We start from the raw sequence: 18271 nt of genomic DNA, 5'->3' as shown, positions 1-18271 counted from the left end.
GTGTTCCCGAAATTCCATCAATATGTGCACTTTGCAATGAGGGGGGAGAACGCGTTGGACCTAGTTTATACAAACATCCCCGACGCGTACCGGGTGGAGCCCCGCCCCCACCTCAGTTACTCGGACCACATTAATGTTATGCTAATCCCAGCATACAGACCGCTCGTCAGGCACTCCAGACCAGTTCAGAAGCAGGTGAAAACCTGGCCAGCAGGAGCCATCTCTGCTCTTCAAGACTGCTTGGAGCACACTGATTGGCACATGTTCAGGGAGGCTGCAACTGATGGCGACTCTACCAACTTAGAGGAGTACACAGCATCAGTGACCAGCTACATCAGCAGGTGCATTGATGATGTTACTCTGTCCAAGACCATCACTATACGTGCTAACCAGAAGCCATGGATGACCGCGGAGGTGCGTGCGCTACTGAGGTCCCGTGACTCCGCCTTCAGAGCAGGCGACAAGGCAGCCCTAACAACAGCAAGGGCCAAACTGCCCCGCGCCATCAGAGGGTCAAAGTGTGCACCCACCCAGTGAATCCACAGCCACTTCCAGGACAGCGGCACCGAATTATAGGAAAGATATCAATAAATTAGAGAGAGTGCAGAGACGATTTACTAGGATGTTACCAGGGTTTCAGCACTTAAGTTACAGAGAAAGGTTGAACAAGTTAGGTCTCTATTCATTGGAGCGTAGAAGGTTGAGGGGGGATTTGATCGAGGTATTTAAAATGTTGAGAGGGATAGATAGAGTTGACGTGAATAGGCTGTTTCCATTGAGAGTAGGGGAGATTCAAACGAGAGGACATGATTTGAGAGTTAGGGGGCAAAAGTTTAAGGGAAACACGAGGGGGTATTTCTTTACTCAGAGAGTGATAGCTGTGTGGAATGAGCTTCCTGTAGAAGTAGTAGAGGCCAGATCAGTTGTGTCATTTAAGGTAAAATTGGATAGGTATATGGATAGGAAAGGAGTGGAGGGTTATGGGCTGAGTGCGGGTAGGTGGGACTAGGTGAGATTAAGAGTTCGGCACGGACTAGGAGGGCCGGAATGGCCTGTTTCCGTGCTGTGATTGTTATATGGTTATATGGTTATAACATGCGGCACATGTGGAAGGACATCCAGGACATCACCAATTACAGGACAACATCACCTGACTGTGCAGGTGATGCCTCCCTCCCAGATGTGTTGAACAACTTCTACGCCCATTTTGAGGCAGAAAATGATGTGCCGGCGAGTAAGTCCACCCATCCTACTAATGAACAGGTGTTGTATCCTACCATGGCCCATGTGAGAAGAACCCTGTGCAAGGTCAACCCACGGAAGGCTGCTGGACCAGACAACATTCCTGGTAGAGTGCTCAGAGGATGTGCAGACCAGCTAGCAGATGTTCTCACTGACATCTTCAACGTCTCCCTGAGCTGCGCCACCGTTCCAACGTGCTTCAAGGCCGCCACCATCGTCCCCGTGCCGAAGAAGTCTTCAGTGTCCTACCTAAATGACTACCATCCCATTGCACTCACATCCATCATCATGAAGTGTTTTGAGAGGCTCGTCATGAGGCACATCAAGACCCTGCTGCCCCCCTCACTGGACGCCCTGCAGTTTGCGTACTGTCCCAACCGCTCAACAGACAATGCCATTTTCATCACTCTCCACCTGGCCCTAACCCACCTGGACAAAAAAGACACAGATGTTCAGATGCTGTTCACAGACTTCAGTTCAGCATTCAACACAATCATCCCTCAGAAACTGATTGGAAAGCTGAGCCTACTGGGCCTGAACACCTCCCTCTGCAACTGGATCCTAGACTTCCTGACTGGGAGACCTCAGTCAGTCCAGATCGGGAGCAGCATCTCCAATACCATCACACTAAGCACAGGGCCCCCCAGGGCTGTGTGCTCAGTCCACTGCTGTTTACTCTACTGACCTACGACTGTGCTGCAACACACAGTTCGAACCACATCATCAGGTTTGCCGATGACACGACCGTGGTGGGTCTCGTCAGCAAGAACGACGAGTCAGCTTACAGAGAGGAGGTGCAGCGGCTAACGGACTGGTGCAGAGCCAACAACCTGTCTCTGAATGTGAACAAAAGAGATGGTTGTTGACTTCAGGAGGGCATGGAGCGACCACTCCCCGCTGAACATCGACGGCTCCTTGGTAGAGATCGTTAAGAGCACCAAATTTCTTGGTGTTCACCAGGCGGAGAATCTCACCTGGCCCCTCAACACCAGCTCCATAGCAAAGAAAGCCCAGCAGCGTCTCTACTTTCTGTGAAGGCTGAGGAGATTCCATCTCTCACCCCCTCATCCTCATCACATTCTAGAGTGGTTGTACTGAGAGCATCCTGAGCAGCTGCATCACTGCCTGGTTCGGAAATTGCACCATCTCAGATCACAAGACCCTGCAGTGGATACTGAGGTCAGCTGAGAAGATCATCGGGGTCTCTCTTCCCGCCATCACGGACATTTACACTACACGCTGCATCCTTAAAGGAAACAGCATTATAAAGGACCCCATGCACCCCTCACACAATCTCTTCTCCCTCCTGCCATCTGGGAAAAGGCACCGAAGCATTCGGGCTCTCCCAACCAGACTATGTAACAGTTTCTTCCCACAAGCTATCAGACTCCTCAATACCCAAGAGCCTGGACTGACAACTTAATGCCCTATTGTCTTCTTTATTATTTATTGTAATGCCTGCACTGTTTTGTTCACTTTATGCAGTCCTGGGTAGGTCTGTTGTCTAGTGTAGTTATTGTGTGTGTTTTTTTTTGTCTGTGTAGTTTTTTACGTAGTTCAGTCTAGTTTTTGTACTGTGTCATGTAACACCATGGTCCTGAAAAACATTATGACAATAAAAGTGACTTGACTTAACTAATTCCACCCAACCTGCTTGCATTTACCATATCTATACCCCTCATAATTTTGTATACCGCTATCAAATCTTCCCTCAATCTTTTACATTCCAAAGAATGAGGTCCTAATTCTCAATCCTTCCCTATTAATCAGGTTCTCCAGTCCCAGCAACATCCTTGTAAATTTTCTCTGTACTTTTTCAACCTTATTCACAACTTTCCTGTAGGTACTGTAGGTGACCAAAACAGTACACAGTTCTCCTAATTAGGCCTCACCAATGTGCTAATACTTAGCCAATAAAAAATGAAAAGGTGTTAACTCATTAGCTACCATACTGCTTTCTCCTAGTGACTGAAAAATACATGAGTTCGTTAAAAAGTACAAATCTTATGAAACAACAGACACAATGTCCTGCCAAGGGGTCTCAGCCTAAAATGTCAATTGTGCTTTTTTCCCCATAGATGCTGCCTGTCCTGCTGAATTCTTCCAGCATTGTGTGTTTTGCTTGGATTTCCAGCATCTGCAGATTCTTCCCTTGAAATCTTATGAAAAGTATTATTTAAAAAAAGTTTTCAACAGTTGACAAAAAGCTTTCTTTATGACCCTATCTCCCTGAACACCACTTTCAATGAATTACAGACCTGTATTCTCAGATCCCTTGGTTCCACTGTATTTCTCAGTGTCCTACCACTCATTGTGTAAGACCAACCCAGGTTGGTCCTACCAAAATACAACAGCTCACACTTGTCTGTATTAAATTCCATCTGCTATATTTCAGCTCATTTTTCCAGCTGCTTCAGATCCTTCTGTCCACTACATCCTCAATACTGGTGTCCCTCGCAAATTTGCTGATCCAGTTAACTGCATTATCATCCACACCATTAATATAGATGACAAACAACAACAGATCCCTCGCAGTCAACTGGTCACAGGTCCTCAGTCAGAGAGGCAACTATCTACTACCATTTTCTAGGTTCTCCCATCAAGCTAATGCTAATCCAATTTCCTACCTCATCTTGAATCCCAAGGGACTGAACTTTTTAAGCAACCTCCCATGTTGGACCTTGTCAAATGCCTTACTACAGACAATATAGACAACATCCACTGCTTAACCTTCATCAACTTTCCTGGGAACCTCTTTTAAAATCTCTTTTAGATTGGTTAGACACAACCTAACACATAAACCATGCTGACTATCCCCATCCAGTCCCCATTTATCCAAATACTCATATATCCAGTCCCTTAAAATACCATCCAATAATTTTCCCATTACTAATGTCATGATCACTGACCTATAATCTCCTGGTTTATTTTTAAGGATGTTCTTAAACAGCAAAACAATATTTGCTATCCTCCAATCCTCTGGTACTTCACCAGTCGCTAAGCATGATTTAAAAATCTCTGCTAGGGCCCTTGCAGTTTCTGCATTGCCTCCCACAGGGTCTGAGGTAACACCTTGACAGGCACTGGGGATTTATCCACCCTATTTTGCCTCAAGACAGCAAAAACCTCATCCACTGTAATTTGTACAGGGTCCATAACCTCGGTGCTGCTTTGCTTCACTTCTATTGACTTTGTGTCTGTCTCCCAAATAATATGCAAAAAATCTATACAAGACCTCCCCCATTTCTTTTGGCCCCGTGCATAGATTACTATTTTGATCTTGTAGACAACCAATTTTGTTCCTTGCAATCCTTTTGCTGTTAATAGATCTGCAGAATCCCTTAGGATTCTCCTTCACCTTGTCTGCTAGGGCAATCTCATGTCTTCTTTCACCCTCCTAATTTATTTAAGTATTCACTTGCATTTCTTATACTCCATAAGTACTTCATTGTTCCTTTCTGACTATACCTGCGATGCACCTCCTTTCTTTTTCTTAACCAAGGCCTCAATATCTTGAAAACCAAAGTTCCCTGCACCTGTAATCTTTACCTTTTTGCGCTGACAGCCACATACAAGCTTTGTACTCTTAGAATTTCACTTTTAAAAGGCCTCCCACCTACCAAATACATCTTTGCCCGAAAGCAGTCTGCCCCAATCCACACTTGCCAGATTCTTTCTCATCAAAATTGACCTTTCAACTTAGAATCTCAACCCCTAAATCAAACCTATCTTTTTCCATATTATTTTACTAATGGAGATGCCTATCTTATGTTCTTATCTTATGACACAAATTGAACAAATGGAACCTCTGATGGTAATGAAGTATGAAACTAAAATTTAGAAGACAATAATCACTATTCGTTTGTGAGGAATAATTAATCAAAAAACAGACAGAATTGATGTACAAATCTATTATGATCCTGTTGAATGACAGTACTGGTTTACGATGATGAACAACATAAGCTTTATAAGAAGCAGAATAGGGTTTTTGTTAATAAAAAAATCAACCAATGAGATTCAATAATTAACAGATATTAAAGTAAATAAGGTAGATCAGAAATTATTTAGTCTTTGGATAAACATAAATGTATCATTAAGAAAAAATAAATCGCAACTTAAACTTTTATGACTTGGCAGGAAATACTCATCTTTATTGAGACTAATACTAATTAATGACTAAAACAACATATTGAGAATTAAAATCATACTCTAAAATAATTCATAGCAGAATGAATTATCAAACGGTTATGTAGCAATATAAGGAACAATAAATAGTTCAATACATTCTGATTAACCCTACTCCAATTTCTGAACAAAAATAAATTATTTAATAGTTCATCTACAGACTGTGCCCATAAAATGTAACAACATTGTGCCTAACTTACTGCATGATTTCACAAAATTCCTCGATTTTTTTTGGAAATCTTCATTTGATAATCAATATTGCCAATTAGAATTTAATTATGCTGTATTAATAACTGCATGATCTGACAAAACAACAAAATATCAAAGTCATAAAATAAACAACTTGAATTACTATACCTGACTGAATGAGGAGTATTAACACCTCAAGGCCAATCAGCAGAATACTGGGATCAGAACTGTAAGTCCACAACAAATTCAGGATCTGACTAAAATATACATACACAAGGTTAGAAAACGGACACCAAATAAATGTAATGAAATATTTTTTGATTTGTAAAGCACAATTTCAACAATGGCCTCAAATGCATTTTGTTATCTCTTTTATTAAATGCCATCAAAACCTGGGTATCAAGATAACTGAAGTCAGGACTAAGCCATTTGATTCCCAGAAGATGCAAGTTAGCCAATCACTTTCAAAACCCATTGGCCTGGACAGAGAAATAATAAGTCAGCTAGACAATCCACGTCTGCAAGGAAACTTGGAGTGGTTAGTCAAGTTGCTTTTTCGTTTGAACATTTATCAATAAGGAAAATAAATTTGTATTTACATAGTACATTTTAGGATATTGCAAAATGCTTTGAAGTCAATGAAGTGCAGCCACCATTGTTATGTAGAAATTGAAGTACCGTAATTAATATGCAGAGATCAACCCAGTATAAACAGGAACACAATAATGGCCAGATCTTTTATTTCCTCACTAATGATGAGTGTAGATAAATACTGAGGGATACACCAATGTCACTTCCCTTGTCCATCTTTAAAACTGCACTTTGAGATTTTATTTTCAGCCAAGGAAATGATCAAATCTCTATTGAAAAGGGACATTTTAAAAATCCCATTCAAAATGCATTAATAGGCTTGGCTATAATAACTTTAAAGAAGAATATCAGACTAACATTCACCAAACAGCATCTTCCAAAATGATGAGAAAGAAATTAATGGAAAGTAAATAAAATAATGTATAATTGGAAATATTCTTCATAATCCAGGCAAAATCATCCAAACAGCTTAGTTATCATTATTGATTTACAACTATGCCAGTAAAACAGCAGTTCAGATTTAAATCAGGAAGAGGCTTTAATTTGGCAATCAATCATTCTGACAAACAAGGAAACGCATATGTACGAAAGAAGAAGTTGCATATATTCAACAAACATAATACAGGTCCTCTCCAGTTTACAAATACCGGCTTCTCTCCAGCTTATACACATTAGCAAGTATTTGGACGTCATAAATATGGCTTTACTGGTTACTGTGGAGCTACAGGCATCTTCTATCACCTGAGAACATAGTTTGTGACCATATTTCCCACTTGACAACTCCTTCAGTTATCAACAGCTTACAGGAACAGAACCCTGAAGTAACCTGGAGATGACATGACTCAGGTCAGCTGAAATAAAGTTTTTATCTTTTTTAGGAAGAGCAACATAAAATTACCCAAAGATAATCGAAGAAACCATCAACAATGAGGTTTCTATTAAGTATAAATTGGGCAAACATCTGCAGATGTGAAGTAAACTAACAGATCAAAGAAAAATTGAATGAGTCACTAAAAGTTAAATCAATCTGTGACAAAAACTAATGGAGAACAGAACAATCCATTAGCAAGAAACTAGCAAGACCAAGCAAAAAATCTTGAATCTTGAAAGGAAGTGTTACAAAATAGTATTGTACCATGTCACAAAAAGTTGAATTGCTCTGAGTTGCAGATGGGGAGATAAGGAAAACAGACTTTGTTTTCTTACTGCATTTGACAGAAAGCTGATTATAGTGGATCAATTTACTTCAGTGACCACTGTGTAGACATTAGAGAGTAATCATATTTGATTTCATGTTATATAATTTACTGATTCAATCAATCTTAAAAATCACAAAGTATCATTCAAAAAGGAACTGAAACCATAATGCTCGTACAAAATTAAAATCCCATGACATACTGCAAATTTTTTTTACAAAAGTACCTTACAAAATTTTCATTCTGTTTATCTGTTTGTGCCCTGAAATTAGCCTAAACGGTGCATTAAGTCGGCACTTTTTTTGACTAAATGGACTTAAAATGCGCTAACTTACCAAATGCATGCAAAGGACAGGGTTATATTCGTATAAATATTCATATAAAATTGATCACTCGTCAACAGACCCCGCTTTCCACACCTGATTCCAGCTTTCATGGAAACTGCGATGCGACACCACGAAGCATGTGCACGGCCAGACTCAGCAGCACCTCATGATGCTCACAGGGGCGACACCAACTGCAGCAAGAGGGCAGGGCAGCTCTATTTCGAGCGGTCACATTCTGCTAATTACCATCAGCATGTGCAGGATTGGGACAGATCTAACTGCCACCCATCAATAAGAGATAATTAAATCTTATTGTAATGACGTAATTCGAGACACCCATCAAACCCTTTGCTGCAGTCAAAGGACAGCGGTGACTATATCACGTCCATTTAGCAGAGCGCCAACCACATCATCAAGAATAATCAGCATGTTGGAGGCTTTGGTGTTACTGCTTCATATCTTTTAACCAGCATTAAGGTTAAATAAATATGGTCAGCTTAATTATGCCACATGGAAAGAGAAGGGGGACATTATGGTCAAGAGATTACGCCAAACATCGTTGGGAAGCGGCAAAGAGAGGGAGAGAACATGAATCCGATGAGGCCAGGGCCATACAACTCCAGGATCAAAGAGTTAGGACAAAAAAAAAATGAGAGAAGAAGAGACAGAGGTATGCACGTCTCCAAAATGACAACAATAGGCACAGGAGGAGGAGAGAACAAGAATCGGATCAGGCCAGGGCTGCACGACTCCAGAATCAGAGAGAAAGAACAAATGCTAGAAGACATGAAGAGACAAAGGATGAAAGGGTTGCGCGTCTCCAGAATAATGATAACTCGCATGGAAGGAGGAGAGAGGAAGAGACAAAGGAGCTGAGAAATGCACGTCTCCAGGATCAGAGACAAAGAACAAACGGCAGAAGAGATAAAGAGATGGGGGATGAAAGGGCTGCGCTTCTCCAGAATGACAAAAACACAGGAGGAGGATAGAGGAAGAGACAGAGGAGAAAAGGAAAGATCGACTCAAGAATTTATGGCAAAGAGTAACTATTGCAAGAGTTGCTGAAGACGACAATGCCCACTTTCAACGACAATACCTCGACAATTGAGAATGGGGATACTAAAGAATGATGGAATTCAACATGAGATTGTTGAATTATCGGAAAACCTACTACAACAACAAAACCCGTACATTGCGTCCCTTTGACTTGCAAAAGAACTAATACGAGGCATGCCAGAGGCGTCCATTGTCATTGATCCCGACTGGAGACCGGCATTTGAACATGAGAGAAGATTTAATGCACAAATTGCCAATGAAGTCACTGTCATTATATCAAACAGCACCGAACCTGAAGCAAGATCACAGCACACTGTGTTGAAAGAACAAGGAGGTGATTTGCAAATAATTTTAAGGAGCTAACGCCACTCATTTTCCAACAGAATTCCTTGATTTGGTCGAATTCTCTGAATTGAAGAGGGGACCTCCCATCATTTCAATAAGGAACTTGAATCCACCAAGGCTTTGCAATGGAATGCAAATGATGGTGGAAGAACTGCACAACAATCTCATCATAGCAAGGATAAACATTGGTGCGTTCAAAAATGACATTGTCATGATCCCAAGAATTACTCTCAGTTTATCAGAAGAGGAAGATGTCCCTCTTCAGTGGAGCCAGTTCCTGATACAGTCATGCTTTGCTATGACTATACATAAGGCGCAAGGCCAAACCATGGAGAATGTATTGATTTATCTGGAGAAAGTGGTATTTCAGCATGTTCAGCTGTATGTGGCTTTAAGCCGGGGAAAAAGAAATGAAAATGTTAGAGTATTCTTGAAGGGTGGCAGATCAACCAGAAATGTTGTCATCAAAAGTGTCCTTCGTTAAACAAGGAGGAGCTATATTTGTCTTGCTACGCATCTTTATTCTTTAATAAATTGAGTATTTCTTATTTAATTTCCAAAGCAAAGCAATAGCAATAGCATTCAGTGAAATTTAATGTTCATTCTGGTCACATTAGACTGCACTACCTTTCTCTCAAAGGGTGCCCCAACAGGTCACCCGGTTGTCTAGTGGTTATACTCCATGACAGAATTAATCATTTTACATAGATATTATCCTCTCATGTTATTAGAGAAAATACTTACTGGTGCACACCAAGAACATCCCAGTCCTTTCCCACATCTTGTGGTGCAACCAACTTGTTAATTGTGCCTGGGCAGAGCTGAGCCAGTTTACAGAATAAAGACCAACCTGTCTGATCAAAATAAAAATACATTCGGTGAAGTCATAAAAATGTTAATCTAGGTAATTTTTTATGCTTAGTTTTTTTGTAGCATAATTCCAAACTTCCTTAGTTTGATTTAAGTACATAAATCACAACATAATATGTAATTTGGAAACAGAGAAAACTCCATAATGAAGTCATAGGGTAAAAGTGTTATAGAAACATAGAAAACTACAGCACAATATAAGCCCTTCGGCCCACAAAGCTGTGCTGAACATGTCCTTACCTTAGAAATTCCCTAAGGTTATCCATAGCTCTCTATTTTCATTAGCTCCATGTACCTGTCCAGGAGTCTCTTAAAAGACCCTATCATATCCACCTCCACCACTGTCACCAACAGCCCATTCCACGCCCTCACCACGCTCTGCGTAAAAAACTTACCCTGACAACTCCTCTGTACCTACATCCAAGCACCTTAAAACTGTGCCCTCTCATGCTAGCCATTTCAACCATGGGAAAAAGCTTCTGAGTATCCACACGATCAATGCCTCTCATCATCTTAAACACCTCTATCACGTCACCTCTCATCCTCCGTCGCTCCCAAAGTTAACTGTGCCCACACTGACCATGGCCCTCTATATAAATCTCATTTATCAGCAAAAAGTTTACAGTTTTGTCTTACTTGGATAATCAAAACGTTGAGAGGGTATCAGCCTCCTCCACCCCCCAAAGCAGTGCATTTCGATTCCAACCATCTTCTGGACGAGAAAAAATGGCCTTTCTTGGATCCCCTTGAAATCACTTTACCATGACCCTAAATATACCTGTATGTCTTATAGTCTGGTTTGGGAAAAACATTTCCTTACCGTCTATGCCTTCATAATCTTGCAGACCTCTATTAGGGTCTTTCTCACTTCCAACAAAATAAAGCCCAGTCGACCCAATTTCTCCTTGTAACTGAAACACTGCATCCCAGACAACATCGTAGTAAATCTCTGCATTTACTCCACTGCAATCACAAACTATCTGTAGTATAACGCCAAGAACATATTATTCTGACTCTGGCTTAGCTATTGATTTTATAAAGGTCGATGTTCAAAATAAGTTTATATCAATGTACATATGTGTTACTATATACAGCCCTATGATTTATTTTCTTGGGGACATACTCAATAAATTCATAATAGAATAATAACCATTATAGAATCAATGAAAGACCAGGTTTTCAGTGTGCAAAGACAGCAAACTGTGCTAACCCAAAAAGAAATAATATTAATAAAAAAATAAACAATGAATACTGAGTTCATAGATTGTAGTGATATTTCAGAGATGGGGAAAGTGAGGTTGAGTGGTTACCCCCTTTGGTTTAAGAGCCTGATGGTTGAAGGGTAATAACTGTTCCTAAACCTGGTGGTGTGAGTCCTGAGGCTTCTGTACCTTCTTCCTGATGGAAACAGTGGGATGAGAGCATGACCTAGGTGGTGGGGTCCCTGGTGATAACTGCTACTTTCCCATGACAACACTCCATCCAGATATGCCCGATGCTGGAGAGGGCTTCACCCGTGTGTTACGTTCCCCAGTAACCGGGTGACTTACCAGCAAAGATAGAGAGGTCCGCTGAAGCCTGGTGCTACTATTTTCAAATGTTTTATTTATAAAGGGGCACAAACGTATGGTTAATACAAAACATTCAGATCATATACATCGTCAAAACTCAATCTAAAGCACAGGTGTAGTAATAATCAATCAAAAATTAGCTCTATCGTTGTCTAGGGGATACTGAGTCCAATGGAATATAAGAGTCACTCAAAGTATGAAGGCTTCCCCGTTTCGGGAACCGCTGGCATTTCACGTGTTGGAGAGAGAGAAAAGGAACACTTGCCCGTCGTCCTTGCGAAGCAAATCCCTGCTGTTAGTTAAAGCGGTTTTTCCTTTTGGGTCCAGCCACAGACTCCTGATCCGGAATCTAACGCACGTGGCTTCCTTCAGAATGGCTTCCCGCTCCGACAGGAAGCACTATCGTGTCTTCTTCGTGTGTCTCCTTGGTGTGTCTGAGGCCCCGCCTCGGCAGCCCACCTTTTATCTGGACTGGCAGGGTTGTAGATGTCAATCAGGGTGGGGGCGAGGCAATCTTTCCCCCATCACCCATTTCACATTGCCCTGAGGGGTTGCACGTAGTCCAGTTCCTTATTCCACAAAGGTGTCTCCCAAGACAATGGCTATGTCCAAGGCTTTTGTCTTGCTGAGCGGCCAGCCCACATTCCAAACCGTAAGGCTCTCTCTCTCTTGCGATTCTCACAAAGGAGGGGGCTGAGGTCATGACACGTGATGGACTGGGTCATATCCACTACTGTTTGTAAGATTTTCTGTTCAAGTGCATTGTTGATTCCATACCAAGCTATGACGCAGCCAGTCAATATACTCTCCGCCATATATCTACAGAAGCTAGTCAAGGTTTTAGATGTCTTGCCAAATCTTCACAAACTCTCCTAAGGAAGTAGATGAGCTGCTCTGCTTTGATTGATTGATCTCCGGTTTCCTCCTCCTTAAGTTATATAACTACTTGATCTTGCTGACATTGAGTGAGGTTGTTGTTGTGGCACCACTCATTCATATTTTCAATCCAATCAGGTGCTGATTCATCACCACCTTTGATTCAGCCAATGACAGCAGTGTCATCAGCAAAGTTAAATATGGCATTGGAACTGTGCTCAGCCTTGCAATCATAAGTATAAAATGAATAGTGCAGAGGGCTAAGCACATAACCTTATGGTGCATCTGTATTGATGGGGATTGAAGTGATATGGCTGCAAATCTGAAATGACTGAGGTCTGCAAGTGAGGAAATTGAGGAACCAATTCCACAAGGAGGTATTGAGGCCAAAGTCTTGAAGCTTATTGATTAGTTTTGAGGGCATGATAGTATTGAAGGCTGAGCTGTAGTTGATAAAGAGCATCCTACTGCATGTACCTTTGCTATCTAAATGCTCCATGGTTGAGTGATGAGCAAATGAAATGGTACTTGCTGTGGACCTGTTGTGCCAGTAAGCAGATTGGAGCAGATCCAAATTGCTTCTCAGAAAGAAGTTGATATGTTTCATCACCAGCATTTCAAAGCACTTCAACACAGTGAATGCAAGTTCTACTGAACGATAGTGATAGTTCATGTTCTTCATAGGCACCAGAAAAATTAACGCCTGCTTGAAGCAGTAGGGTACCTCAGACTGCCAGAGCAAGAGGTTAACAATATCGGTGCATACTCCAGCCAGCTGGTCAGCCAGGTATTCCCTCTGGGCCAGATACCGTGGATTCACGCTCCTGAAGGGTGCTCTCACATTGGCCTGAGAGACTGAAATCACAGGGTCATCGAGGGCTGTATGAGTTCTTGAGGGTTGGTGTCACCTGTGTTGCTTGGTTTCACATTGAAAGAGGTAATAGCCTCTTTCTGTTGAGCATCCTTCCCAATGACTCAAATTTGGTCAACAGACCTGAATGCCATGATCTGGCCCCTCAACAGATTGCGGATTGACCAGGGCTTCTGGCTGGGAAAGACTCTGAATAATTTCATGGGGATACATTCAATGATGACTTTTTTTTAATAAAGTCTGTGACAACCATGATGTAGTTATTCAGATCCTCTGATGAGTCCTTGAACAAGGCCCAGTCCACCAGCTCGAAGCAGTCATGTAGCTACTTCCTCTGCCTACCACCACCACTTTGCTATCCTTATCTCTGCAGTCTTGCTCTTGGCTTGCAGACCGCCAAGTGATCAGATTTCTCAAAATGCAGTCTAGGCATGGAACTGTAGGCATTCCTAATTGTAGTGGTCGAGTGTGTTGAGATCCCTGGTGCTCCAGGTTATATGCTGATGAGAATTGGGCAGAGATTTCTTCAAACAAGCCTGATTGAAGTCCTTAACTATGATACGGATGCACTGGGTTGAGTAGTTTCTTGTTTGGTGAGGGCAATATTCAATATTTCAAGTGCCTGGTTAACGTCAACTTTCAGGGTTATGTAGATTGCAGTCACACTGCAGTTGTATAATTGTGGTATGTAAAGGCATTAAGAACAAGTATTCTCAGCCACTTTAATGATAAGCATCAATATAAAACATGACTTAAAAGAACATTCAGAATCTTAAAATTCTTCCAACTGCAAAGGAGCAAAAAGAATATTTTGGTAGGAGTGAATGCAAGTGCTAAGTTTTATCTCACCTGTATCAAGCATTTTATGAAAGCAAAGATATTTGTAAAACAGTGTTAAATTAATAAGAAAAGTTTATTTAAATTACTTTTGCCAAATCGGATTTATTGATTATGCCTAGAATGCACCTTAAGAGGTAGTGATGAACCACCCTCATGAACAGCTCCAGTCTTTCCAGTGATGATGCTCCCAAAAAAAAAAATTAGCCTTCGGTGTGAGTACAATTCAAATTTACTTGAATTATACTTTTTTCCTCCAAAACTTAAATCAAAAGAATCAATGAAGACAGCTTTCCTTGAGATTTAGGAAGTAGAAGGATGATTTGATCAAACCTTTTAAGAACTTCAGTATTAGATTAAAACACTTTGTAGCAGTTGGAAAGTAAGACAAAGGATCAAAGGTCCAAAAATTGCATGCACAATCCCAGGCAAGATTTTTACAAAGGACGGCAGTTTGGATTTTGATAGTTGCAAAGGATGCTCACTCAGTTGTTAATTTTAATTCAACTCCATTATATTTTTGTCAAGAAAAGGAAAATAGGACATACATAAACAGAATGATTACACATGACCCTCTGAATTAATGAAAGACAAATCATTTGAAAAAATTATCTACTTTGACAGGCCAAAAAAATCAACTTTCCTTTTCCCCCCCTAATTCTGCATATTGAATAGGACCAACAAAATTCCTTAGGTGTTCACAATGAAATAAAAAAAAGTAGACTGCAGGTTCTCTGACAATTTGGTTATGTAATATGTCACCGAATTATAGGAAAGATATCAATAAATTAGAGAGAGTGCAGAGACGATTTACTAGGATGTTACCTGGGTTTCAGCACTTAAGTTACAGAGAAAGGTTGAACAAGTTAGGTCTCTATTCATTGGAGCGTAGAAGGTTGAGGGGGGATTTGATCGAGGTATTTAAAATATTGAGAGGGATAGATAGAGTTGACGTGAATAGGCTGTTTCCATTGAGAGTAGGGGAGATTCAAGCGAGAGGACATGATTTGAGAGTTAGGGGGCAAAAGTTTAAGGGAAACACGAGGGGGTATTTCTTTACTCAGAGAGTGATAGCTGTGTGGAATGAGCTTCCTGTAGAAGTAGTAGAGGCCAGTTCAGTTGTGTCATTTAAGGTAAAATTGGATCGGTACATGGACAGGAAAGGAGTGGAGGGTTATAGGCTGAGTGCGGGTAGGTGGGACTAGGTGAGATTAAGAGTTCGGCACGGACTGGGAGGGCCGGAATGGCCTGTTTCCATGCTGTGATTGTTATATGGTTATATGTTATACATGATAACATGCTCTCGCAGAACTCCAAATGGGCATTTAAGGTCCAAGTCCTTCAGGTAATGTGGCTGCAAAACTCAGTATTCTCAGAATTAGTTGTTGTGATTATCAGTGCTAATAACCAATATAATTAAGTTCTGTAATAAGTAAAGACTTGCTGACATGAGGTTCTATTATAAGACATGCTGGTGGAAAATTCTGGTCAAGCTTTCAAGAGGTGTTCAGTGAAAAGAAGAACAGCGAGGTGCACAATTGACAAGCCAAAATTATTTACATTACCTCATAAATTAACGTTACCCTCACAGAAAAAAAGTTTGACTCTTTAAAACAGGAAAAGTAGCAGAGATCATTTTAAAACTCACACATTAGCACTGGATAGTGAACAAAACTGAAAAACATGAATTATACACTAACACGAATCACTCCATTGTACTTTTAAATGTCGCACACGGAAAATATGCCATAATTTGAAATACGATCTCAGCCTACCTGTTGAATACTGGGTACATCAACAAAGGATTCCAGTACGACCAACAGCGGCATATGTACGTTTTTATTTTCGAATAAACTTGAGGCTATTTAAAATACAAATAACGAGAGCTGGGTGTAAAAACATGAATGACCCGTGTTCCGATAATAATTTGAAATTTATATAGAAATTCTCACACTATTTACCATTTTGTTCCGTAGTGAGATTAATCAAATCATCCAAAATCTGAAGTAAAGCATTCAATTGCTTTCCCTGTTCTATGTTTTGGAGTCGAACGACAAGTTTCTCCAACTTCTCTTCCAGTTGTTCCGAGTCCGCCATCGCCCGTCAAGAATCTCAATATTGCACGCCTCTCATGTTTGTACAAGAGCAAAACTATTCAAATATGCAGCAGCTTCTAAGGTCAGAATCACTACTTCCGAATGGTCAGACTTAGAGCTTTCAGGCCTCAAGTCGCTGCCCAAAATTAAAACAGTTGTGTTATTAGTTTCCGTCCCAGCTGGAGGGACTTTCCGAGCGCCGGAGGCTTCACCACTGACACGCTGCGTTCCGCTTTCGCACTGCAGAGACTAACAAACACAGCTACGTCCGTCGTTTTGTAAATGTGTCATAAGCAATAGCGAAACCCCACTTCATTTGTCTCCGAATTCAACAGCAGCATTGTTGTTGGGAAATCTAAAGTTGACTCCAAGGCAGGGCCGTCAAACGCTAACGAGGAAAACAAATCCGCGACTCAGCGACGAAAGCAAAATTGGCAAATTACCAAAGACTGATGGTGACTTGTCGCCTGTGACTATGAGGAGTCACTGAATATTATATTGAACGTGGTTCACTTCTGCTGCGAATTCGTCACATTACTCCACAATTTACAAATATCAAAACAAATTACTTTGCTCATAGTTTAACGTGGATGCATTTCCAAAGTTGCTTGCTCAATGGTTAATCATTATTTAATCATATACTGCCGCCTGATGTTCTACATCCCGAATGCACTTTGAAGGATGCTGCTATTCATAAGGTAGCGAAGACCGATCTGTCCTTTGAGAAATATTATGAAGGCTCAGCAATGTTTCAAAATCGGTTCTTTCGTTTTTTGTCCAAAGTGGTTATGCCCATGAAGCTTGGTCTGGTCTACAGTTGGTTCAGACTTGCCACTAGACTAACTTCTCCTCTGTCAAGCCCATGTGGCAGATAGCTTGCAAAGCCAGTCTAAAGTAAGTCACACAGGGACAAATTCCACTCTTCATAGTAAAACGTGGTACCCAAAATGTTTGGATCTTCATGACCAATTCCAGCTGTATCAGACACCAATGTTGATTTCACCAGTCTGTGTGAGACATGACAGAATGGTCAACTTAAAATAAGAAGTGCTGGGCATATTATTGTATGAAAAAGTGAATTTCACCATTAAGAATCAGTTATAAGGTGTAAAAGTTTTCCCCCAGTGGAGAATTCTGCTCAATACAACAATGAATCATATCTCCAAGGCCATTGTCACATGCAAAAAGGGGGACAAAAAATCCATGAGGCATGATCTCCCATGCACAAACCCATGTTGACTATCCCTAATTAGTCTTTGCCTTTCCAAATGCAAGCAAATCCAGTCCCTCAGAATCTCTTCCAATAACTTTCCTGCCACTGATGCAAGTCATATTAGCCGTTAGATTCCTGCTTAATCTTTCTTTTCTTCTTAAATGAGGCTACAATATTGGGTGTCCTCAAGACATTTTAAGCCCCAGTGGCACAGTAAGGCAGTGGTTAGCATAATATTATCACAGCGCCAGAGACCTGGGTTCAATTCTCACCATTGCCGGTAAAGAGTTTGTACTTTCTCCCTGTGACCACGTGGGTTTCCTCCAGGCCTTCTCCTGTAGGTTTTCTCCTACATTTTGGAGACAGAGGTTAATGATATTACAGTATTAGGTTAATTGGTCAGATGGGTGTAACTGGTTGGCAAAGACTCATTGGGGTGAAAGGAATTGTTGCCATGCTGTGAATCTCTAAATATAAATCAATTCCCATTTGCTTCCTATAACATTCAAAGTTTATTCACCTTTATGCATTTCAAGACTGGCACCTCCTCCATTGGAAAGTTGATATGCTCCAGGATATCACTGTCCCTTCCCAAGAATTCACTGGCTTCCATGTCCTTCTTCATAGTAAATATGAATAAGAAGTGTTCATTTAAGGCAACATTGATTTCCTATGGTTCCAGATAGATAGACACACTGTTCTATAAAGGGACCTACTCTCTCCATAGCTACTCCTATGCTCGTAAAATAAATTGCAGAATATTTTAGGATTCTCCTTTATTTGTCTGCCAGTGGCATTTCTTGGCCT

The 18271-nt window shown here is 40.9% G+C and overlaps 1 protein-coding gene across 2 annotated transcripts in view; it reads right to left on the bottom strand.

Moving 5' to 3' along the window:
* lrrk2 (leucine-rich repeat kinase 2) overlaps positions 1 to 16747 on the bottom strand; it is a 130695-nt gene extending 113948 nt beyond the window's left edge. The window contains exons 1-4 of one of the 2 annotated variants that reach the window (XM_073066270.1): positions 16117 to 16747; positions 15931 to 16016; positions 9875 to 9984; positions 5785 to 5873 (exon numbers count right to left, since the gene is read on the bottom strand). In XM_073066270.1, the coding sequence (XP_072922371.1) occupies positions 5785 to 5873; positions 9875 to 9984; positions 15931 to 16016; positions 16117 to 16252 (421 nt within the window). In that variant the 5' untranslated portion in view covers positions 16253 to 16747. The remainder of the gene's footprint in view (positions 1 to 5784; positions 5874 to 9874; positions 9985 to 15930; positions 16017 to 16116) is intronic. The other variant, XM_073066269.1, reaches the window with a different exon arrangement.
* Positions 16748 to 18271: the final 1524 nt, after the last annotated feature.

Source organism: Hemitrygon akajei, chromosome 14 (assembly GCF_048418815.1).
Source record: "Hemitrygon akajei chromosome 14, sHemAka1.3, whole genome shotgun sequence".
Taxonomy (NCBI): domain Eukaryota; kingdom Metazoa; phylum Chordata; class Chondrichthyes; order Myliobatiformes; family Dasyatidae; genus Hemitrygon; species Hemitrygon akajei.
This window is presented reverse-complemented; position numbering and strand designations above follow the sequence as displayed.